This window comes from Vanacampus margaritifer, chromosome 11 (assembly GCF_051991255.1).
Source record: "Vanacampus margaritifer isolate UIUO_Vmar chromosome 11, RoL_Vmar_1.0, whole genome shotgun sequence".
Lineage (NCBI taxonomy): Eukaryota > Metazoa > Chordata > Actinopteri > Syngnathiformes > Syngnathidae > Vanacampus > Vanacampus margaritifer.
The window spans coordinates 4759651-4784267 of record NC_135442.1 but is presented as its reverse complement, the minus strand read 5'-3'; the positions used below and the strand labels follow the sequence as shown (position 1 = coordinate 4784267).

General features: G+C 39.4%; 4 protein-coding genes across 18 annotated transcripts in view; all 4 read right to left on the bottom strand.

Moving 5' to 3' along the window:
- The window catches only part of fmnl2a (formin-like 2a), a 49513-nt gene extending 42841 nt beyond the window's left edge, over positions 1-6672 (bottom strand). For 3 of the 14 annotated variants that reach the window (XR_013295868.1, XR_013295870.1, XR_013295869.1), the window contains exon 1: positions 5467-6672. Coding sequence is in view for 11 of the 14 variants with exons in the window: in XM_077579455.1 (XP_077435581.1) it covers positions 5467-5580 (114 nt within the window). In the remaining 3 variants the exon portion in view is untranslated. The remainder of the gene's footprint in view (positions 1-5466) is intronic. The other 11 variants (XM_077579455.1, XM_077579454.1, XM_077579458.1 and 8 more) reach the window with 8 other exon arrangements.
- Positions 6673-9816: 3144 nt separating this feature from the next.
- On the bottom strand, positions 9817-12479 carry LOC144060198 (small ubiquitin-related modifier 3-like). Its single transcript, XM_077579474.1, has 4 exons — positions 12313-12479; positions 11701-11829; positions 11544-11615; positions 9817-10324 (listed from the first exon to the last, which is right to left on the bottom strand). Exons 1-4 carry the CDS (start codon positions 12331-12333, stop codon positions 10259-10261), a joined length of 288 nt encoding a protein of 95 aa, XP_077435600.1. The 5' UTR covers positions 12334-12479; the 3' UTR covers positions 9817-10258.
- Positions 12480-13518: 1039 nt separating this feature from the next.
- Positions 13519-19426, bottom strand: LOC144061034 (pituitary tumor-transforming gene 1 protein-interacting protein-like). Its single transcript, XM_077581055.1, has 7 exons — positions 19220-19426; positions 18007-18062; positions 17801-17909; positions 16698-16812; positions 15096-15161; positions 14960-15006; positions 13519-13957 (listed from the first exon to the last, which is right to left on the bottom strand). Exons 1-7 carry the CDS (start codon positions 19419-19421, stop codon positions 13923-13925), a joined length of 630 nt encoding a protein of 209 aa, XP_077437181.1. The 5' UTR covers positions 19422-19426; the 3' UTR covers positions 13519-13922.
- Positions 19427-19672: 246 nt separating this feature from the next.
- myo10l3 (myosin X, like 3) overlaps positions 19673-24617 on the bottom strand; it is a 71210-nt gene continuing 66265 nt past the window's right edge. For both annotated transcript variants that reach the window (XM_077579913.1, XM_077579914.1), the window contains 6 exons: positions 24036-24243; positions 23830-23963; positions 23635-23758; positions 21961-22416; positions 21510-21701; positions 19673-21391 (listed from right to left, as the gene is read on the bottom strand). In XM_077579913.1, coding sequence (XP_077436039.1) covers positions 21287-21391; positions 21510-21701; positions 21961-22416; positions 23635-23758; positions 23830-23963; positions 24036-24243 — 1219 coding nt within the window. In that variant the 3' untranslated portion in view covers positions 19673-21286. The remainder of the gene's footprint in view (positions 21392-21509; positions 21702-21960; positions 22417-23634; positions 23759-23829; positions 23964-24035; positions 24244-24617) is intronic.

The following is a 24617-nucleotide window of genomic DNA, read 5'->3' as shown; positions in this document are numbered from 1 at the left end:
TGTTTGGACTATGGAAACACACATACTACCAAATGAAAGATTGGACTCTCATCTTTCATCAGACAAAAAAGTTTGTTTCTACCTTATTCCGTTTTTCAGTAATCAACAATAGAAAATGGTTAGTTTCACCTCTGTTTTGAAACAAACGTCTTTTAACGTCTTTGGCACTCCTCCCTAGGGTTTTACTAAACGTTATTTAACGTTTTTGGCAGTCAAAGAGTTAACATCAAGTCCACTTTGAGAGAAGCCCCGTTTGGCACTCTATTTGCATCTCTTCTACAGAGCGCCGAATAGTGTTAATTTCGTCAACGGAAACTAAACAAAAATAATTTCGTCAATCCCAAATCATGCGATTAATTACGGTTAAAAAATGTAATCACCTGACGCCCCTAATTTTTAATAATCTTTTCTTAAAAATAAAAAAAGATTTATTAAAACATTTTTAAAAATAAATAAATATAATTTTTGGGGGAGAAAAGATTATTAAAAATTCGGGGCATCAGGCAATTCAAATTTGCAATCGTAATTAATTGCATGTTGCAAATTTTATATCTGTACTAAAAATCTAGCTTTTCATACTCTTGTTAACAAAAATTGGAAGAAAAAAAAAGTTAAACTAATAGAAATAGTTCAAAGGAATTTTTGACGTCTATAGCTGTCAATGGCAGTGAATGAGTTAAAATCGTACTCTTCAATGGCCAAGACAAAATTGAAGGCAGCAAGGGCCGCAAACATGGAGGCCAGGGAGGAATTTGGAGTGTGACATTTTTGTGAATCCTCTTCAATTAAAGCGGAATGTCGACGCTCTGTAATTGTCCGAATACTTCTGGTCCAAACTATGAGTCACCCATCGAAACCCAAAAGCAGTGAGCGAAAAGATGCGAAGAGCGCTTTCTCATTGTTCGTTTGAAAATGCCAATTACAGAAATGTGTGTATAAAATAAAAATAAGGGTGCAAGTTGTCACTGTGAGCTGAGTGAGGAATCCCTCAAGTGATTCATCTGATGAGCATTAGCGATAACGCCGAACCCATAACAGCTCATTGTCAGTGGAGCTGGCCTTCCCGCAAATGAGCTTAAATGTAATCTGGCCAGACGACAAGGCATAAAGCTCAAGTCCCCCATATGGCTCGTTGACACACTACGACTGAAAACATCTCCACCTCGGCAACGCGAGACCCGGGGCGCCGGCATCCGCTCCCATTGCTCCCGAGGTCGACTGGCGGCGTTTGACACGCTCATTTGCACTCAAGGAGCTTCGTTGACGTGATCAGATTCTGGCTAAAGTACAGACTTGATCAACAGGGAAGGCGGAAAAAAAATCAACATGGAGAGGGCTAATCATGCTTCAGATAGCAAAACGCTTGTAAAAACTTGCCTCTCAGACACACTAACCAACTATTAACCCTTGATTGGCACGATTTATATGGCACCGCTCTTGTTCTTTAAACAATGACTATTTGGATTTAGATTACGGCTCACGACGCGGCCAAGGACGCGTGATTGTGTCTCTTATCATGGCAGAGAAGATCAACGCTCTGGGAATTTGTGAGATGGAGATTTCAAGGGCAGCTTGCGTCATACCCAAAGAAACTGCTACTTATTTGATGCTTGTGTGATTGCGAAGGACTTTTTCTTGACCTATTCTTCGATTTGAGAGCGTACGTCACTTCTTAAATGTTCAACCATTGTGGGGAAATGTCTTCTTCATTTGCCACACACCAACTAGAGCTGTCAAAATTCACCGATTAACAAATTAACTCATTCACCGCCATTGACGACTATAGATGTCAAAAATTCATTTGAACTATTTCTAGGAGTTTAACATTTTTTCCACTTTTGCTAACAAGAGTATGAAAGCCTAGGAAAAAAATGATTGTAAATTTAGAACAGATTTGATAACTAGTGAAGTCATGTGATTAATAACAATAAAAGAAAAAAATCGCCTGATGCCCCTAATTTAAAAAAAATAATTAAAAATAAGGGGCGTCAGACGATTAAAATTGTAATCGTAATTAATCGCATGACTTCAATAGTTGACTCACAATTAATCACAAATTTTATATATTTTATAAATGTACAGTAAAAAATAAATTTAATGTATTGAAAAAAAAAAGTTAAAACTAATAGTTTACATGAATTTTTGACGTCTGTAGTCGTCAATGGCAGTGAATGAGTTAATCGACACCAATTTAATAATCCAGTAATCGTTTGAAGCCATTTTGTTTTATTTTAAATTGTCCAATTCCTCTGATTTCAGCATATCAAAAGTAAATGTAACTGATTTCTGTAGTCCTTCAGGAAAAACGTCTTGTTTTTCCTTTGGATAACAATGACCAAACTAGTAACATAGTACAACATCAATCCCACTTTTTTTAAAATCACTTTACAAATACGAAGTACGTACACCAATCACTAATCGGTGGGGGGGTGCTTTTGTAATCCACTTTAATGCAAAATTAGGGCTGTGCCCCCCCCCCCCCAAAAAAAATTGATTCTCATAAGAATCGCGATTCTCATTTTGTACGATTCAGAATCAATTTTAAATGTCCCAAAATCGATTTTATTTAAATTATTTCATACTGTCTTGCCTTTGTCTGTGTGTGCCTTTATTGGGAGCGCTGTTCATGTTGTACCCGGTTTGGCCACTTAGGGGCAGTGTGGTTCCACGCGGTCTAATACACAGTTAAGTTGTAGCCACATTAGAGAGTAGAAGGAAAAAGTCACGATCAAGTTATTCCAATGAAAGTTTTTTTTTTCAGCGTGGAGCCGTTCTTTTGAGTGATAAAGGTGCCGCGAGTAGCGCGCTAATTAGCATTAGCAAGTCAGACTGGAGTAGATCATTAAAAATTCCTTGCACATCTGTAGATTGAAGCAAAAATCATTGTCAATCGAAAGACAGATATAATTTAGATATAACTAATCATTACAAGTCACCAGTGCAAAGTTTTGTCACTGCAACCCCGATTAATGAGTAGGTGACGTGGTGGTTAATCAGCAGCCATGTTGATTTCAATTCTACGTGATAAGCAGGCATTGTCATCACAAAGGCAATCAAGTTCAAGGCACACACGTTTACAGTTTAAATGACAGTAAGTAAGGCTTAAACCCTGCGATTAGGCTGTTAAATTCCTCTAATGCTGGAGGCCTTCCATGCCATCAAGAGTGGCGGCGGCGGCGCACTGGCAGCGAGGAGGAAGGAGGAAAGGGAGGATTTGTCCCTCATGCTGTGTCCTGAAGACATATTGTTTGTTCATGGCAGCGGAACGTGACGTGCTGTTTTTCAAATCGATCTTCATTATCGTTGTACCGTCAATGCTGAAAACTGCGTGTGAGTCACATGACTGAAATACACTCCTCTCCAAAAGTATTGGGACAGCGAGGCTTTTGGTTTTGCATCGAAAACATCTGGATTTGGTGGCTAAAGACTAAGATGAGCTCAAGATCAGCAGTTTATCCTTCATTTCCAGGTATTTACTGTACATCTGGACCTGATACGCGGCAGCTGAACCTTTTGTTTAAACAAGCCATTTCTAAAGTGAGCAAAAATATGAATTGATCATTCAGAGCTGCTTGTCTATGCATTAAGAGCGCTTTTATACTGTGGACGAGATTCAGAATCATGACATTATCTTTTAATTTCAACAAAACAGTCAATGAGTAAAAACAAATAATTGTGGACAAGGTTTGTTTTGATGTTTCCAAAATGAAGCCAAACCATGACAGACCACTGTTATAAAAACATTTTTTTTTTAAAGTTTATATGCAATATGTGATGTCAGGTCAAGTCATTCTTATCAGTTCATTAGGAAGCATCCGTCCCACCCAAACAACGCACAAGGATCTCGCTTGGTCGACCTCCAACTTGAAAGCACGCATGAATGGAGCAGGAACATTTTAACCTAGTCTCACTTTTTTTTTTTGGATCGCATAGCCGCAAAAAGTCGCTGTCTCGAGCCAAGTTCCTTTACTTGCTAAGCCGCTAATGTTTATGAGGGCACAATGTGCGGGCGACAATCACGTTTGACCCATATTTCTGAAACTGCTCAAATTTCAAGCCAGCTGCTCGACTGCACTTTTCGTCTTCTGCGGCCTTTATCGGCTAGCAAATAATCTCCTTGACTATGATGTACAGCCAGAAATATTACCTACAAAGTCTCGATTAACAACTTTGAATCAAAAAATGAAAATAATCCAGGCTTTATTCACTACACTACGAAAAGTCGCTATCCCACATTATGAGGTGTGTTAAGAGTGATTTTTTTCCCCTCAGAAAACAGTCAAGCTAACAATCACAAATGCTAAACAAACCTGTTTAATATTTACAACCACAAATCCTTAACTGGTGTTGTTCGGGTGTACAATGTGCCTCCCAAGCAGCTCAGCACAGTTAAAATGCTGAAAATTAAGTGTTTGCGACCACGATGTAGTTAACAGATCAAGCTAAGAGTTAGCCTAGCTTCTATTTGTTATTCTACGGCCTACTAAATTCACTAAAAATGAAGTGTTTGCGATAACAAATCAAGCTAAGAGCTAACAGATCAAGCTAACAATTAGCTTTGCTTCTATTTGTTATTCTACGACCTACTAAATTCACTACCGTACCAACTTTTTCTTTTCTTTTTTTTTTAAAGCATAACACAATGTCAACTATTGGAAGTTGTGCTAAATCCACAATGACAACTCAAAACTGAGCAAGATTACATCAGCCAAATCAGATTTTAACACTAGCTAAAAACTACAAAGCAAGAGTTCCTCAGCCATGTCTCGTGTATTACATAGTATTATGGCAGTCTGCTTGAAACTTATTAACTTTGTCTGCTTTGGTTTTAGCTCAACATAACACAACACAAGATTGTCCCGATCAATACCGCGCATGTTCTCTACAGTGTTTATTACAAGGTGACAGATGGTCCAGCCACTAACAAATGACCTCATAAAGTTGGAAAAGGTTTGCTTTATTGTTATGAAATCACGAGTTGAATTCTTAAGTGTCGTATGCAAAAAATTCACTATGCACAGTTCTGTTATATTTCACTTTTATTCCAATATATGAGTTTTTCCTTAATTGTTGAAAAATGTTTGCGATTTACTGCCTTAGTCAAAGAGGGTTTTTTCCAGCTCCTGAAAAATGTTATCCCGTAGCAGGGCTTGCCAAACTTTAGGCATGAATCCCAAATTGAGCTTTCCATTCACTGGTTTACTTTTCTGAGTTTTTGTACAATGTAAAGTGATGTTATGGTCAGATATGCTAATTCTCCTCAAAACGTTTTGAGAAAGCCAGTAATCAGAAGCAACATGACACTATGATCTTTAGTAAGTTGGTCTCCCACCAGGTTGTGCTAACAACAAAAGATATCGGACGCGTGACTACCAGGGGTCCAACCCATACGAGCACAGCTGTCCCGGGACGGACAAAGAGCAAGCATACGTTTGAAAACTTTTTTTCTTTTTTTTTTTTACTCACCAAAACGATAGCGAATCTTTCCTCCAGCTCCCCCGGATCCGGCATGGGTAGTTTTAAGGGCATGTTATGTCCCCTGAGATCCGTGTGCTGGTCCATGCTCCCTGCGTTCCCCATGTTGAGTTGGAGCGACCAGTTGCTTAGTTCAACCTACAAATAAAAAGTATCCACACGTGTTTAAAAAAAAAAAATTAAAAAATTCTGTTCCTTGCCCGTGCTCAGTTCAACATATAGAGCACATGTGAGGAGTGAGGAGGGGGGCAGCGGAACGCGGCGAGCCCCTGGTGAGGACGCATTTTCCCGGCGGCACAATGCGGAGGAGAGGCGGGCGGCGCTGGTCGGAAGCGAGACCTGGAAACTTCTCTTGCTGTTATCCGAATTTCGCCCAATTTCGATCGCGCTTCCAGTCGGCGAGGGTGACGAGGGGCATGATTCACGCTTTGCGCTGACTTTCCACGTCGCGGAGTATCCCCGACGAAGAGGTGATGTGTGTATGTGTGTGTGCTCATTAACTAATCCCTCCTCTGCTGAGAAGATAGTCAAGGAGGAGGAGGAGGAAGAAGAGGAGGAGGGAGTCCAAACTTACACACACACGGTCACTTCGGCTTCACACACGCTCATCCCGCACCACAATGACTCCTTTCAACCGGGCCGAGCCTCCTACTTGGTCTTCTTTTCCTCCGGGGCGTTGCTCCACTAAAGCCGTAGCCAAGGAGATGACATTTTTTTTTCTATTGCATTGTGGTACTTTGAGTCCCCGAAAACAAGGAACACTCCTGGTTGGGGGGGTTCGCGGCGTTTTTAGACGACATAAATACTATTTTATTTACGTGTAAGTGCCTGTTTAACGTTTTGCTTTGTCTTTCAAAGACAAACGTGCATACGTAGCCCACGTTACCGTTAAAAACACCGTAGCATCAAAGTGTACACTTTATGAGGCACAGTCTTTCAGGTAAGCGACCCCGGAAACTTGTTGCTAGGCAAAGTCCGCAGACTGCTACGTTCGATTGACTCGTCCGTGCCCCTAAACAGGAAGAGAAGTCAAACAAGTACACATTAAGGGAATTATATTGCTACAAACTTTACACATCCCGTGAGGAAAATTATTTACCCAATCAAATGGCACTAGAGAGTTAAAAATTAATGAATTTGCGCCCCGGTGTTGTGCCAGTTAAAAGTAGTCAAAGACAAACTTCAACTTTCAACTTTAACTTCACTGGCCAATGAAAAGACAGCATTTTTCCAAGCCCGCCCCTTGGGCTGAATCACAAGTGCCCCCGATCTGAAAAAAAAAAATCAGACAAACCAAAATTTAGGAAAATAACTATTACTATTATTATAACTAATAATAACTTTTTCTTCTTTGGTTATGAACAGTAAAACTTGCTTTTGATTTAAAAAATAAAATTAAAATAAAGTGAAGAAACTGAAAAGTGACTGTGATGCTTATATTTTGCTTTTGTAACACCTCAAACTAAAACAACAAAAACAAGACAAAAAGGCATTTGATGGCAAAATTATTTATAGTGGAATCTCGGGTTAGGAATGATATTTTTTGCCTTACGCAGTTCTCATATCAAAACATTTGTTAACGAAGGGAATGTTTCCAATTGAAGTTAATGGAAATGTGATTCATCCGTTCCAACCACAGAACAACATTATATTTACCTTATTTTGATCAGTGTGGTTAAAAATAAATACTGTGCAATATAGAAATACATGTAAATACAATTTGTGATAATGAAATAACAGTGGTTTCGCTATAAATTATTGTTTGCACAAAGTTCTGAGCTTTCTGTGGCCAGACCAAGACTATTTGTAAACCCCCCAAAAATGTGTAAATCGAGGTAAATTTTCCTGTAGAAATTTGGTAATAAACCAAATTGTTAGGAAACCATGTCATTCATAAAACGATATTTTTGGCTTTTTTACCCGTTGAAAATGTACTTGACGAATATATTCATTGGTTGCAGTTAAGGGTTGGATTCAAATTGACGAAAATAAACGTCCCCGGCAATGAATGAGTTAATGTTGTTGCCCGAGGTCTGGTCTATATTTCTGAGAGGGCGTGTTTGGCTCATGTGGTGTTCTGGTTATCCTATATCTTAACTTGAGATTCAATTTATGAAGACAGCGCAATCACAGTCATTGATACATGTGCGGACAAGGGTGGGGACGACAAAGCGAGGGTGACATCAGCATTGGGAGCTGTGGAGACGAGTGGAGCGAGTGGTTGTCCGCACACGCACAACAACGCACACACTGCTTCTATTCAGGCAGCTGGAGCGCGTCACGTCACGTGTGAGGTTAGCTGGATGCGACTGACCTCATACGATCACTACGTGCTGCACGTTAACTTGATTTGCCGCCGTCCCTCCCCCCCTTCACTCCTGTTGTGTCCATCATCGCTGAACCACAGGATTTATTATTCTTACTTCTTCTTTTGCCATGTTATTAAGCGATTGCTTATATAATTTGGGAGACAAATGAAGATATGTTGTGCAATAGCCAGTCACTAATACAAACACGAATATGAGGTCCATACATTATAATCAATTGCTATTCCCACCACGCATAGTGTATAGTATAAAATGCATGGATTGCTTGCATCGTGAATATATATTTTCAACATTGTATCTTATTAGCAAATCAGTGCAGCTGAGAGAATGTCAAATATTGAACTGGAGGGCCCTTTTTTTTTTTTAATTTGAAATGCTTGAACATGTTTTCAATGAGCCATCTGTTACACTGAATAATGCACAAACTGTGTGCAGTCAGCACAACGTCACATGACATAAGGTACAGTGAATGAGCTGTGAATGCAGCCACAAGTGTCTTTTTGTTCAAATTGTAACACGATCATAATGAGAAAATGTGACGCAATTGTGTTATAAGTGTTAAGATAAGTTTAATTTTTTTTTCTATAAAATGTTCCTATCGTGGGACTAACAATGGTTGTCTTATCCTGCTTGTAGGTCATAAATAACACGAGAATCACAAAAAGTTAGGCATAAAATTGCAGAATGAAGCTAAAATGCATTGAAACCTTTACAGGTCAATGTAATTTTATACCGTTTCTAAAAATTAAATAATAATAATTCTGTGTTTTAAGAGTTTCTGCACAACTTGCTGCTCTGTAAACAAAAGCTGCAGGCAAAATGCATATTTGATCCATGAATGACTTTCAAAGATGTGCACTTGTATGCCTCTTTGTGACTCCTCCGGTCTCGGTTGTGACAATAAGATACTGTTGATCAGTTGTTATGCATCATCTTGGTCTCAAAATGTGATGACGTAGGAAACTCGTTGTTCAAATTTGGCTGTTCAGCTTTTTATTAGAGAGTAAGTTGTAACAATATGGAGTCACGGGATGCACGTTTGCACAAATTGATGATTTCTCTGGCTTATTAGTATGCTTTTTACTAAGTGCTGGGGGTTCATTTTGACGTCTCAAGTGCCCGGAAAGCATTCAGAAGAGGAGGATCCTGTGTTACGTCATTGTTTATGTTTCGCGCGTTGCATCACGGGAAGAATCGGGAGCTGAGTGGCAAGAAACTTGTTTTACATCGAGTTTGATGGTTTTGCACATTTGGAGGAGGATTAAGAGAAGCAGACGGTTCATTCTTGTTGTGCCATCAATTGTACGGTCCGTCGGGGGCCTAATAAAAAGTTTGTATCGCATTCTAACCGAAAAAGGGCCGTGAATGAGGAAATAAACGGCTGCGAGCCGGGAAGGTATAACTTGACGCTCAAAGCCTGGACACCGGCGCCAGCAGCTATCTTTTCTTTCTTTCTTCATTAATTCAAACTGAGCATATATATATATATATATTAACAAATACATACAGGAATTTATGTAATAAAATATATCAGCTGTGTAAAATGCAGGTGTAACCGTACCCTCTGCCCACCCTGTGTGTGTGTGTGTGTGTGTGTGTGTGTGTGTATAGCCTGATAGCATAATAACCCATTGTCATTGTTTTTTATAGTGACGCTGTGACCGCAAGCTAAAAATTATTTCGGCAATTATGCTGTGAGGCTAAAAGGTACTCGGGACCGGCTCTTCTCAAACGGTTATAGTTAGACAATGCTGACCTCTAGTGTATGTAATATGTATTGCACTGTACTCCAACTTCTAAAGGTAAATAACAGTACTGTCCTCGACTAGCGTTATGCATTTTTACTTGCTTGAAGCTGCTAAAACTTAATGGTATGGGGTTAGACTATTGCTGATCTTACTTTACACCAAAAACACCATAGTGGTTACGTTTCTCCCACCCAATTAATTGGGGCTGGGGGAAAAACTTTGTAAGTGCAAATGACAGAAGTTTGCATTTGACACAAAGCCAAGCATTATAAAAAAAGAACACTTTATTTAGCGTTTTTTTTCTCCTTTTGGTCCAGTAACATGATGTGACTGTTTTTAGCATTCAGCTCAATGTGCCCCGAGCAAGACGTCACATACAGAGCTACATCATTCATATGTATGTTTCTCTGCAAACATTGATTCGAATCATTGCAAATACAGCTACCCCCAAACAGACAACAAATAAGGGTGTGATGAAATGATGTGATTCTGTCATTAAGACACACATATGGTCTTCGTTTTAAATAAACCGCTTCGCATTATCCTGATTCGCAGACCTGTAAAAAATCGCTTGTGGTGAAAAGCCGGGCAGCAAATTGGGGGGAGAAACTTTTCTTTTTTTAAAGGAAAAATAAAGAAAGGAAACAATAAACTATTACAACATGAAAAACTGACGTTGAGGCACTCCCCAAAGAGGAGTCTCTCCACTTAAGAATTATCTCCTCCTGTCTGTTGCTGGAACACGTCAATAGTGTCTTCGTCCTCCATTTCCAACTGTATGACACAAACAAAACCACATTAGTTGTACAACTCGTCACACTTCAGCACCTAAACATTAACTCCACACGTGCGTTGGCTTCCTCCTGATGCCACGATAGGAGCCTCCCCGCATTTATGACAAAAAGTGTGATGATGCATATTGGCTGCTCAGTACAAAAGGGCCAAGTCACAATAATGGCAAAAGAACAGAATAAACACTGCAAGGTGAGCTTTGTTTACTCTTAACATGAAGACCCAGTAATAAAGGCGTCCAATCTCCATCTGCATTTAGGAAACATTCAATGTTTTGGGGTGCCCTATGGCATTATTTTGAACCCCCCCCCCCCCAAAAAAAAAAGTTTATAGAGTTGGGCGCCTTCAGTGCAATACCACATTGCGCCAACATATGCCATGTAGCACTGAGGTCCACTGGAAGAGATGTTGCCTAATTAAGTCCAAGAAGATCGCCAACTAAACTCTCGAAATACAGTAGTCATTCTCACAGGATGCTCACACTACGCCTGGGAGTATCGTATGCTTCTGTATGTTGCTGGTACCCGGTCACCAACCACCACCGCGAGTAGCCTACATACATGTTCTAAAAATAACTCAAGGGACATAATGATTTCCTAGTAATGTAGAAATGATTGCTGAAAATGTAAACACAGAGATTTCTAGTTGACTGTTCATTACCATGATCAGTATTCAGTCGGTATCAGTATTGACATTATTTAATATCAGTTCTACATAATAAAATGCCATCTGAGCAAATTGTATCACAAGTGTACATCAAAGTGGTAGCTGTTCGCAATACATCTGCAACCAAATTAGTAGCTCTCACTTTCAAAAAAGGTTAGCGATCCATGTCCCTCCATCAGTTCAGGCTATATAACCTTGCCTCTCCCGGTCATCCATGACCCTGATAAGTATACAAGCAGTGTGGCAAAAAGCTGGATGCATGTCTCTCTTTCTTGTATTTTCTCCTATGAATGGTGGGTCAGGACTTTATCCCTGCGATACACTGTACGGTAAGTACACTGACTTTAAAATCAGGGTGTATGGCAGGGCAACTTGAATCTTAAAATGCTGAAAATGCATTTTTAGCAATGGAATCCTATATTAGTGCAATTGTGCTTTTCACTGCCGTTTTTACCATGCAACCCCGAGAAAAATTACTATATTGCATTAGTGCAATATTAATATCAGTAGGAAATAACTATGGTGTGTGACCAACCTGTGAAGGTGTGTCCGTCTCATTTATTGGCTGCCCATCAAACCTAAACCTTATCTGACGAATCGACAGTCCCTGGACATAGACAGAAATCACTCCAGGATGTGAGCACAATACAAATTTGTCAACAGGCTGCACAGCATCAAGAGTCGCACGTTACCTGCCGTTCACAGTACGCCTTCATGAGTTTGCTGAGAGGAGTGTGCCTCTTGATTTTGAACTGTACCACCGAGCCATCTTGACCGGCCACTTTCAGGTTAATGTGGTCGTTTTCGGTCTTCACTCCTTCCTGCACACACGTAGATACAACGAAAGTCGTCAGGTACAACAGTGCCGTAAAGATGAGAAACATAGCGAGGTTAATGTGCGTCTGCCTTTCCAGCCGGCCATGCTAGCCATCGGTTAGCACGTCGAGCTAACCCGTGTTGGAAAACTGGCGCAGAAAGCCACAATGGCGCAAACGAAAGGAGCGGGCTACTGCGTTTATCTAGTGGGACGTCGCTCCGAGCCGAACAGGACGCAAAATATCCTCATAGAACTTTCACTTCGACTGAGTTACGCTAAGAAAATGTGTCAAACCTTGCTTAGTTTGACCAAATTGTCCAAAAGTGCCAACCTTTGTTTTAGCGCCGGCTCCCTCCCTTCCCCGCTCAAATGCGCTATCCAGACGCAGCCGTGGAAACGCCGCTACCTTAGCATTAGCATCCCGTGCTAACCAATTAGCGCCCCGTTAGCTTAGCACCCGGCTGTTCCCAACAGAGGGGATACTCACCTTTGGCTTTTCGTCCGACATTGTGGCCCGTGTGAGGCGGTAGGTGCGCGTGAATCGAAGGAGGAGACCGACTGTTAATTCAGCCGCGGCGAGGCGTCCGCAGTCTGTCGACCGACGTCGTTTCGTTTCGTGTGCGGCAGGCGCGCGCACCGAAATTTAAACAGTAATTCGATCACGGGGGGTCACGTGACACGATTCGCTGGGCGGGCCTCTAGCCGCGGGAGCGCGCGCGGCGATTTGCGCGCGGCCGTGAAGGGGCTGCGCGCGTTCACGAGAGGTGGATAGAATGAATCGATAGTACTGCTGCACAAAAGGTGGGTGCTTCCTCTGGGAAAAGTATGGGTGTTAAAAACTTTAATTGGGAAAATTATGGGTGTTAAAACCTTTTGTCAATGTTTTATGCAGCACCATTCGCATATTTTTGTGGAATATGATTTAGGCAGCAAAATCAATCCGTTTTCTTCCATCTTAGGGGCAGCCATTTTGCCACCTGCTGTCGACTGAAAATGACATCACAATTGCTCAGAGTTCAGGCAACGACCAATCAGCTGAACTGTTTCTGTGTCTGGTCATGTGACATTCGCAAGCCTGAGCCCTGAGCACAAAAAAAAAATGGCCGCCCCCTGTGCTTGATAGAGGGTGGATTATTAAATCAGAAGTCATATTTAGACTAATGGGGACACATACAACATATTATTGTAAAATAAACGTTTTTGAGTTGACTTTCCCTTTAAATGAGGAAAGAATTAAAAAACAAACGCAGGTTGTAAAATGTGTCGAAACCGGTAAAGTGTGGCAGAAATCTTTCTCACAGTAAGTAAAAGGGCGTTGAAGCATTTTTTTCTGGAAATGTGTGGGTGTACTTGAAATTGTTCATTTGTAAAACTGAGGGGAAAGTTTAGGTGTTGAAACCTTTTGTTGGCGAAATTGTGGGCATTGAAACTTCATCTTGACGTGTGGGTGTTGGGGTTGGAAAAGTGCGAGTTGAAACTATTTGTCAAGAAAAGTGTGGGTGTTAAAGTGAAAATTGAAGGTGTAGTGTGAGATAAAACATTTCAACCCATCTTCTAGCTTATGAAATGCAGCATGTTGAAGATTCAGAGCAGTTCAAGATGAATTTGTCATTATATTTTCACTCAAGTAATAACAAAGGGTGTAAACAAACTCAGGTGCGGAACATGTGCGGAACATTATGCAACATCTCAATTGCGCTCTTAAAACAGGAAGTTGCCAAACACAACAAACATTTATCAAAACATTATTATTACATGTTACAACTCCACAAGACTCATACAGTACAAACGAGAGCAATGTGAAAATACTGTCATTTCAAATACAAGTTGCCATTTCTTGCTGGACTGTGTTAAATTAGATAAAAAAAGATCAAATCAAATAAAAATAGCAAGAATGTACATCAACTTCGTTAACTGATTTTTTGGGGGGCAAAAAAAATACAATTAGTAAAAGACAATAGTTAAACATACAACTCTTTCTTCATGCTAAATTGGAGCATAACATTCTCAAGTTGTAGCCTTCGCCTGAATAGATGCCTCACCTCAAGACAACTGCTAACTTTGAGTGCAGTAATTCAATTGAAGAAGTAAGGCATTTTAGTTGTCGTCCATGCGCAAGTAGGGATTAAGACCTGCAAAGACAAAGCACAAAATGAATGCAAGTTTTGGGAAGTTAAGTTTACTTTCAGTTGGGCTCTGCCGCATATTTACACCACAAGAGGGCACTACAGGCTTGTTGAATGCTGTATATCTCAAATGAGGTCGTCTTGAACATTTCTTTATTTTCATGCAAATTGTAGTTTAATGTTTTATTTAAAAATATTTCTGATTGTCTTTCTAATTTTTTACATATTGTATTAGTGTGTTGACATTTTCCTTTATCTGCTGGTTCAACAGATTGTCAAGAACAAGAACAGCATAGTCCAGGTTTGTTGTAAAATCATTGGGGTCAAAGAGTGTTTCTTCAGGGAGAAGCGGGTGAAAAAGAAGGCACAGTATATTCTCAGCCAACCTGACTGCATGCTGTCTGTTCATGTTGCCGTTATTATGCACCGAGTACAACAGATAATCCAAACCTTGTATTCCTTCTGCTATCAGGCTGTTGAACGTTAAAAGCAGACTTTTAATAACAATTTGTTCTCATTATTGCCTATTTTCTATCTATGACTATTATCAACCATACAGTTCGTAATTATATTTATTCCACATTTTTAGAGAGCAATTTAATTTTAGCTATATTTATTCTAATGTTTTATTACATTTATTTGTTTTCATGTTCATTATTTGAAGGGTTTACAAAATTGTCTATTCGTTTTACAGTGCATATTTTATTGTCATTATTTTTTTTTATCATTTTAAGATTTTCATACATTTCCTTGCATTCCCATGCTTTAAAAAAACATTTTGCTGTGTTTTTTTAAATGTTATAATTGTCAACATGACCACATTCAACTTATAACACACACACACAAATAAATATTTCCATTTTATTTGATTTTTTTTTGCTGTTATTTCTTTTTAAAAGTTGTTGCACATTTGGTTTGTATTTTCATACTTTCAAATTTCAGGCACGTGCTTTTTAACTGCTGATGTACTCAAGAAAGAACAAATATGAGAAAGTGAATAGGCCTGACCATATTTCTGTCGTATTTTGTCATGCCTCAGCTGCATTTCCATCCTCCTGTAGCGACAGAAACAAACACCAAAGTAACAAACAGGCCTTACTCATACAGAAGCGTATGTTACTTAGTTAAATGGACATTTATTTACCTTTCTTTCTGACGTGCATTCCTCACATGGGTTTGCTGCTCGGCCCTTAAATCTTCATCGTCGTCCCTACAAGATAACAAGATTGCAAAAGTGTGTCATTTTTTGGGATTAATACTAGATCAAAACTTGGAACATTTAACTCATTCACTGCCATTGACGGCTACAGACGTCAAAAACTAATTTGAACTATTTCTATTAGTTACACATTTTTTCCCCATTTTTGTTAACAAGAGTATGAAAGCCTAGAATTTTTTTGTACATTTAGAACAGACATACAATTTGTGATTAATCGTGAGTCATGCGATTAATTACGATTAAAAATTGTAATGGCCTGACGCCCCTAATTTTAATAATCTTTTCTTAAAAAAATAAAAGATTATAAAAAAAAATAAAAATAGAAAGATTATTAAAAATTAAATGAGGGGCATCAGGTGATTAAAATTTGTAATCGTAATTAATCGCATGACTTCACTAGTTAACTCACGATTAATCACAATTTTTTTTATATCTGTTCTAAATGTACAAAAAAATTCTAGGCTTTCATACATACTCTTGTTAACAAAAATGGGGGAAAAAAATGTGTAACTAATAGAAATAGTTCAAATGAATTTTGGACGTCTATAGCCGTCGATGGCAGTGAATGAGTTAAGGTACACTGTTTATCAGAAATGTATTTTACAAAGAGGAAAACTGCATTTTACAATATTGTTCTTTATCAGTAGCAACATTAATAAAACGTAAATAATTAAACAGTTTGTGAATCATAATTCCATGCTTCAGCGCCCATTGACATTGTTCTCAATCTGTTGTGCCCACCTTGGCCACCAGGGAGCAGTATAATACAGATGTCCGTAATACACGAAAGCAGTGTTTCACAACTACCCATCAGTAAGCCACAATAACATTAATAATTTTTTGCCTATGAGTTAAGGTAGCAAAAATAATTCAATTTTAATTGTGAACACAATTTTGGCAGCCACGATTAAATAAAATCTGATTAGGTCAGCGAACGAGTTGTCAGCAGCCACCCTGGGGCAACGTGTGGGTAAAGGCTTCATTAAGCTAGCAAGTGAGGTTAAACAAGATAGAATATTTATTTTCAGTTAGCCCTGTGTAAATTCTATATTCTTATTTTTTTTTATATGTTATACTGTCTGCATGTGTTGTTGCATCACTTTGTGTTTATATATTTTTTTGCTGCTTGAAGGGTTGACATCGATGCTAGTTTTGCAACTTTTGCTAGCATTAAGCTAGCGGATAAAATTCTCATTTCATTTTAAGTTTTACAGTTAACAAACTGGCAGCACAGGCCCTCTTTTTTTTTTTTTTTTTTTAACAACTGCTCACTATCTGCTGCTTGTTGTGAAATTCACTGCCACATGTATAGTGTATTTGTTGGCAAAAAAATAAAAAATCCAAGTTGAAGAATGTCAAAGTGGGCCTTGCGTCCTTTTTTTCTGAACATGAAAAAATGTTTAGCCACTCATGCTTTGATAGTGTGAAGAACAGTGAGTAGATTACAGCGGCGCCTTTGGAGACGGGCCGTATCAGCCTCGACGAATAACGAACCATTGTGTTCCCCCCCGTGGTCACGTGACTCACCTGACTCGCTGACGCCGGCGGCGGTGGCAGCAGCAGCACAGGCAGCACACGAGGATGGCCAGCACCAAAACGCCACCCAGCACACCCAGCGTGATCATCAACGTCTGGAAGTTGACTACGTCGCAAACACAAAATTATTTCACAGCGTCAAGTCGTTATACGTGGCTGTAAGTCATTGATCTCAATCCTATCAAATTATGACATTTTTATACATACAAAGGTAATAACAAACAAAAAACAAAACATAATAAAATTGATAATGCAATCTAAAAATGCTAATTAAATGCAATCGAACAATGGAAGAAAAAAGAAATGTAATATGAAACTATAGTACAGTATATTAAAAAAAATGTCAAACTAAACAATAAAAAGTAAATGTACATTTAAAAAATCAAAGTAAACAAATCAATAACTATAATAAAACAAATAAAATGTAAGAAAATTGCAAAAAAATGTAATACACAAATACAATGTAATATAGTAATATAAAAAATGACAAGGTAATAAAAATCAATAATGAAAATACAAATATAATGCAATAAATATTACAAAATACAAAAGAAAAATGTAAAAATAAATAAATACATTAACATTTAAAAGGTAAAAAAAATCAAGAAAAAAAACTGTCAATACAAAAAAAATTAAAATTCAATTAAATATTAAAAAATTTCCAAAAAAATGATCAAAAAACAGCAAGAGAAACACAAATGAAATAATAAAACATTTAAAAATACTTAAAGTAAAATACAAACAAAAGTAAAAACATAAACAAATTGTAATTTAAAAATAATGAAAAATAACTTTCAAAAAACGAAATATAAGGGAAAAATGTAATCGTTAAAAAAAAAAACACCGAAAAGGAATATCAGTAAAAACACAAATAAAGATATTGTAAGAAAATAATGGCAAAAGCGAATAAAGATTAAATAATAACAGCAATTAAAAATATAAAAACACAACTACAATCCTATTCATCCCATAAGGAAAAACTGAATTATTACAGTGGTTAAACACTTGCATGCTTACAGAATATTTCCTTATTCATCACATGCCAAGAACCCGCATGTCAAGCCTTCCTGTGGCGTGTTTGTTGCATGTCTTACCCCAGCACACGCCCCATCTGGCATCACTGAGGGGACACACGCTTCTCGGAGGCAGGATGCTCTTCACGGGGTAGTTCAGGCACTGCTGGCTGGGCGCGCACCACAAACACTGCCGCAACACAAATACAGTATGCTCAACTGCACACATATACAACATGTTTGTCTGCAATAATACATAAACATGAATCAATCGAGTAGACACTTACAGATGCATCCTGCAGACATTGTGCACAGCTGCTGTTGGACTTGGAGGCGCACGACACTGCAAGTGACACGCACACACAAAAAAACACTCAAACATTTAAAGTTCAAATGTTCTAGTAGGCTTTTCCTGGCTTTTTTTTTTTCTACTTCTAGGAGTAGCCTGAAGGTTTTATGATTACACTGGCTGCTATTTTGAACTGTTCATATAATTCCTTCCACCTTAACTACAGCTTCAGTTGCATCTGATTGCCCAATAAATGTCAGATGTACTAGTAGGCTTTTCCTGATATTTCTTTCCCTCTTGATTTACTGCCTTTTTGCTCCGTATGCGTGTACTGCTATGCTATGCTTGCGAGATGCCAAATGGCTATTTGGAGATTACTATGATATACTGTGATGTAGCCATTGCTGTATTTGCCTGGTGTTGGACATTTTTAGGCCATGTTGTGGTGGCCTTGCTAGTACCAGCACTGGCTCTGTTGTATAGCTAGAATATTTAACATTTGACATTTTGCGGGCTGTTTCTTGTTCAGTCCATTCCTTATTGGAAAGATTGAACCTGACTCAGCCGCAACAAATGTGCAGTGTGGTAAAAAGATCAATGATGATTGATCATTATAAGTGGATAAACATTAAGTATTCAATATTTAAAAAGCAAGAACATGCTGATTTAATCATAAACCTGGGCTACTATTAAAGCAGGACCCTGTCAGGGGACTTAAGTGGGTTTCATTTTCCTTTCTTATTTCCCCCTATACATTTTCTATAGGGGTGGGGGATCAATTTTTACTTTGTTTCAGAAATAGAAAAATGATTTACATAAAGTAAACGAGCTAAAGTAAGAGGCTCTTGCCTAGTGTTAAAGTGTATAAGAGAGTCACGTGATTTAAGGAGTCATGGGAGGATTAATGGGTAGGATTGTTAGGTATGTCGCAAAACGCCGTCATTAAAGTAAATTAGGCCTAAAGATCAAACTAGTTTTACAAGTGGTTAAACCTAAGTTGTGTTTTTTAACTATCGCATTCAACTTAGTATGACCAAAAAAATAGTCACTTGGGTTAAAGCAAAATCCTTGTTCTCAACTTCTCATGAGTCATGACTGCTAAAAAAATTTAGCAAATCCAGCTAACAGACTAAGATACATTACAGTGATGTCATGTGACCCAGAAGAAGAAAAAGGCAACAACAAGCGTAGTAAGTGTGTCAAAAACTCACCGGCAGGAGAAGAGGTCGTCGATATCTGCCCCTGGGTGGCGACGAGACCGAACAAAAGGAAAACAAAAACGCCGTAAGAGGCACACATTGTGTGGAAGACAGAGGAGTGAAATCCTCGTGGAAATAAGGACACTAAAACTGTTGCCAACTGTTGCCGTTGTTCTGGTAGCAGGCGGGAGTGACGTGACGTCACAGTGATCATGATGTGCGTCATCAAAAAGCTGCGAAGCTACGAAACGGCTTTGGTACGTCATCATTTTGCGTTAGCTAAAATAGCGTTGACATTTTAAGCAACAAATGTACCAATAAACACATCAGAGAATCTCCATACAAGTAAAGAACAACAAACATCTTTTATTTAAAAAATCCACGAATGACATTTTAGTGTGTGTCTTTATGTTCAGTATGGGATGCACAAACTGAAAAAAAATTGAGACAAGAATAAAACACAAATTGAAGCTGTTTGAAATACAATAATTTATTAAAGCATCTTGAATTTTTTTAATATAAAACTTTTTTTTTTCAATGACTTTTGTTTGTTTGTTTCTACTGGAAAACAATAAGGTGAAGATACAGTCATCATTCATGGCAACGTCCAACAAGAGTCTGGTGTGGCCGCCGGCAGCTGACCAGATCTACGCCACTACGACGAAGGATGTGAGGTGCATACTACCGTCAATCTATATGTTTGGATTATTATCATTATCATTCTTATTATTAGGAATGGCATGTAAGCTGTGATCTGACTGGCGTATATAGAGGGCAACAAACGTCAGCAAGTTTTAATATCAGACAATTGCTTAACTACAAGGCACACAATTGAGCACATTAACAGCTTATGTACGTATTTCCTGTGAATGCCGTGTGTGCCCGAATGCATTCCTATCATACAGGCAAAACTGCAGCTGAGTTTATTCTCAAATCCATCCGTACTGCAAATAAATAAATACCCCACCCTCCACGTGGCCTAAAAAACACACAGTAAAAACACTTTAGTATACACGCACGTACACATTGAAGCTACCGTTCTAGGCTAATTCGGCTATTAGTATCTTGGCAAAAGTGCAGTGGTTATCTCAATCATCGGTTTGCCGCACTTGCTTCTTTCATACTCGGGACAAAGTTAAAGGCCACGGCTGCATGATAACAAGTCAAGTGATTAGTCCAAAATAGCTGTCAGTAAGGCAAGCTGTCATACGCAAATGCACCTGAGGGAATCTCCATTCCAGGAGAACATTCATTAAAGGGGGAAATGTCCACTTGAGAAAAAAAAAACATATTTGCAAACAGTATTTCCTCATATAGTGGCCAGAAGGTGCTTATTCATGCCACTGCAAATTGAGGCAGGCATCTGTTAGGGTGGAGGCGAGAATATAAAAGTATTGCTTTGGCGCCATCTTGTGGTAATTATAGGCAGTTTTATATATATACTGTATATGTTTTTGAGGAAAGGTATCAATTACGTGTGGATTTTCGTTATTTGCAGCAAGGCTTGGTTTTTAACTCATTCACTGCCATTGACGGCTATAAACGTCAAAATTTAATTTGAACAATTTTTATTAGTTTGGCACTTTTTTCCACTTTTGTTAACAAGAGTATGAAAACCTAGAATTTTTTTTATCGTACATTTAGAACAGATATGAAATTTGTGATTAATCGCAAGTTAACTAGAGAAGTCATGTGATTAATTACAATTAAAAATTGTAATCGCCTCTTGCCCTTATTTTTTTTTTTTTAATGAATTTATGGCAGTGAATGAGTTAATATTAGGGCCCGACTGACTAATTGGCCAGACAATTTAATCGGCTGATATTAGCTCTTTTTAAATGTTCTGCCTGTAATTCATATTTTATTGTTGCTTATTAAGCTCAACTAAAATGGAAATAATGTGAAAAGGGACCAGTGTACATATTCCAAGCGACATTCAAAGCTTGAAATGGTGCAAAACAAATTTTTTTCTTTGATGAGTCCTTGTCACAAAACGCTGTTTTTGCACTGATTTGTTCCTCTTGTGGTTGCTCCAACATGTTGGAAGCACAGTCCTGGACTTGACCCTTGACCCATCAATCATCTGATCCAGTTGCTGCCGTAGCTGGACACGGACTTAACACTGCATCGTTTCTTCACGATCATGTTGATGTAAGCTTTCATGATCTTTGTGATCTCACCAACCTGGAAAAGAAACGCATAAAAAACGCACGCAGTCATGAAGAGGAAGCAGAGACAATTTTTTTTTTTTTTTGGGGCACAATTTCTTCTCAGTATACTCGCAATGTGTGCAAGTGCGTACCTGCGGCGTCTCAAAGAACATTTCCCTCTCATCCACGGTGATCTTGTACGTGCACGTCTGCGGCGCCCCGAAGAATATGATGTGCTCGTAAGGGAAGGTCTCCAGCGGTTTGGGCTCCCCTCGTTTGTACACCGACACGTTTTCAGCGCTCACACTCAACCAAAGGTCGTGCGGGAAGCCTCCCTCTTTGCACTGCGCACAAACATGCACCAGATACTACGCGTAAGACGCGACAAACGATTACATTTCGAGAATTGAGCCGTCTTTAAGGTGTGCGCAACTTAGCCAGCGGGTGGCAGTATATTACAGTCATGTTCACACAAACAAAGAAGAGTTTCACAACTACTGTTAGTGACTCTACAGTAGTTCCTGTGGATCTTATAATAATTGGTCAAGCCCTACTTGAACCCTTTTCTAAGTGGAGGAGATGATTTGCAAACATTCTACTTACCTCCACATCAAACAGCGTGGATCCATATCCGGTCCACTCCTTGATGATGGTCATATACTTGAGCATGGCCTGGTGCTGGAGCAGCCCGTGCAGACGGCCCCACTTCTCCACGACGCTGGCCCTGGTGGCCGACATCTCCTCCTTGATCCACATCTCCAGCATCTGCTCCTCCTCCATGCGTTGCTTCTTCAGGGAACCCGTCTTCAAGCCTCGCCGCAGGGTCCCGTCCAGGAAGCTGGTCCTGCGCCGCTCCAGAGTCTGACCGGACCCGGAGGCCGCGCTCACCTTGGTGTACTGCAAGATGCGAGCGCGCAGCCGGCCCACGGGGTAGACGCTCTCCAGGTTCCAGGCCGCCCGGGTTTTGTCGCCGTGGAGGAACTGCAGGCGCAGAGCGGCCAGGTGCTGTAAAGTCTCCTCGCGGGCCGGGAAGTGGCCTCTGGTTAAGCTCTCGTGGGCCTGAAGGGACAGGAGAGAAGTTGGCAGCTCAGCGCTGGATTCCTCCTCCAATGATGTCACGGGGTGTGAATATACGGGGTAAGTAAACGGGCTCTCGGGTTTTCACATGAGAGACGGGCCTGGACTGCTGGCAGGCCCTTCTAGTACTCGTACAACACGGATGTGCAAGTTAGCCATGCTATGGACACTAACGCAACCCCATACCAACACTGATGCTGACTTTTGAACTTTGCACTGAAAACATTCCACATGGTCCTTTTCCTTTTTAGCCCGGAGGACACAAAGCCCATCATTTTCAAAAACAGTTTAGAATGTGGACTCGTCAGACCACTTTGCGTCAGTCCATCTCAATATGGACACCACAGCATTGATGCTATTGGTTAGCCCTTCTAGGGCTGGGTATTGATTTTTCCCCGATTCAATCCGATATTGATTAAATGTGGAACATCAAATCTTTTTAACTCATTTGCTCCCCAAAACGTATACGTTTTATTTTAAATATCACCATGGCCCCAAAGACGTATTAATACGTTAAAAAAAAAAAAAAAATGTTTTTTACACTAGAGCATACAGAAGGCTTTGATGCAGCCTCTGAACTGAAGAGAACGCTTGAAGCAATGGTAGTTATTACAAAAACGGGCCAGCAGGTGGCAGCAGAATATAAGAGATCAACCAGGGCCATGTTGCAAAAAGCTGTTTTCCCCACAGTTTTAAACAGGTTTGTGAATAATTATTAAATTTAGCTATATTCTAATGCTAACTGCTGCAAAACGGAAACAGATAGATATATAATTTTTTTTCCTGATGAAACAAGAGACTCTAGTCTTTCTTTTGGTAGGTTCCATGTTTTTATAGCAATAGAACACAACATTATGTGGGCCTTGCAAAATCATAATTTTTAATTTTCATAATTTTCATTATCCTAATTCAATAATTGTAAATATAAATAAAAAAATCTGAATTGTCTTTAAGTGCAATAAGTCAGGTCCTGCATAAAAGTAAGAAAATACTTTTAAATTCACATGAACAGTAAATAAAAATTAAAAAAAAAAGATTAAAAAATGGGCCTGTAAAGTTCTACTTTGTTATGAATTAAATTGGAAAAAGGCTCGAAAAGGAAAATCGGTTCGATATCAATTTTTCAAACCCAGCCCGTTACAAAATCCCCCTGAAGGAAACCTGAAGGACAAAAATGAGTTTGCCACCCCTGAAACTGACCTGCTCAAACATGAAGGCAAACTCCACCCCCTCCTTTGGCATGCTCTCCACATCCAGGAAGCAGTAGAGCTTGAAGTAGAGCTTCCACTGACCTTCGTCCTCGGCTTCTTCGCTGCCAGCCAGTCTAGTGACAATGTGTAAAAAATAATAAAGTTAACAGTTGGAATGTCCCGCTTCACTTGCCGGACATCTCACCTTTCGAATTTAGCCAGCACGTCCGCAACCAGCACCCTGCTTTCCACAGCTTTGTCAATAGAGTTGTGCTCAAAGAGGGCAAACATGTTCCTGCTGTCCTCCATGGCCAGACCTCTGATCAGCTTCTCCACCACCTTCAGCAAAAAACAAGCCCCCAAAAGGTCATTTCCACCATTGGAAGTTTCAAAACGAAAAGGAATGTATACCTCGCCGGCAGTGGTGTGAGAGTTAATGGAGATCTTGCAGGAGCCTCCACCGTGACAATAGACGGTGGTGGTCATTTCATGTCTAGTGAGAAGTGCGATGATTTCCTCTTGGGAGGGAACAAACTCTCTGGCCTTGGTCTTCTTCAAAGACTCGCTGATGAAATGCGCAAACATTTCAATCTCAGTCCCTGGGAAAAGCTCCTTTATCCTACAATCACACACACACAGGAGGAGGATACTTGTGTAAAAACGTACACTTAGAGCATCTGAACTTTATTTGGGGTTAATCAGAAGTAGTTGAAATGGCGGCAGGTGTTTTTTTTTTTTTTAAGTGGGATATTTAACTCATCTCGCCATTTTCAGCAGTAAGAAGATAATATTTTGCCTACTGTTTCATGTACCGGTACAATTAACTCATTTGCTCCCAAAAACATATAAATACGTTCTATTTTAAATGTTGCAAGTGTCCCAAAGACGTATTTATACGTTTTTTAAATTAATTATTTTTTTTAATGCTAGAGCATACAGAGGGCTTTGCAGCCACTCAACTGAAAGAATGGTAGAATAAATAGTAGTTATTAA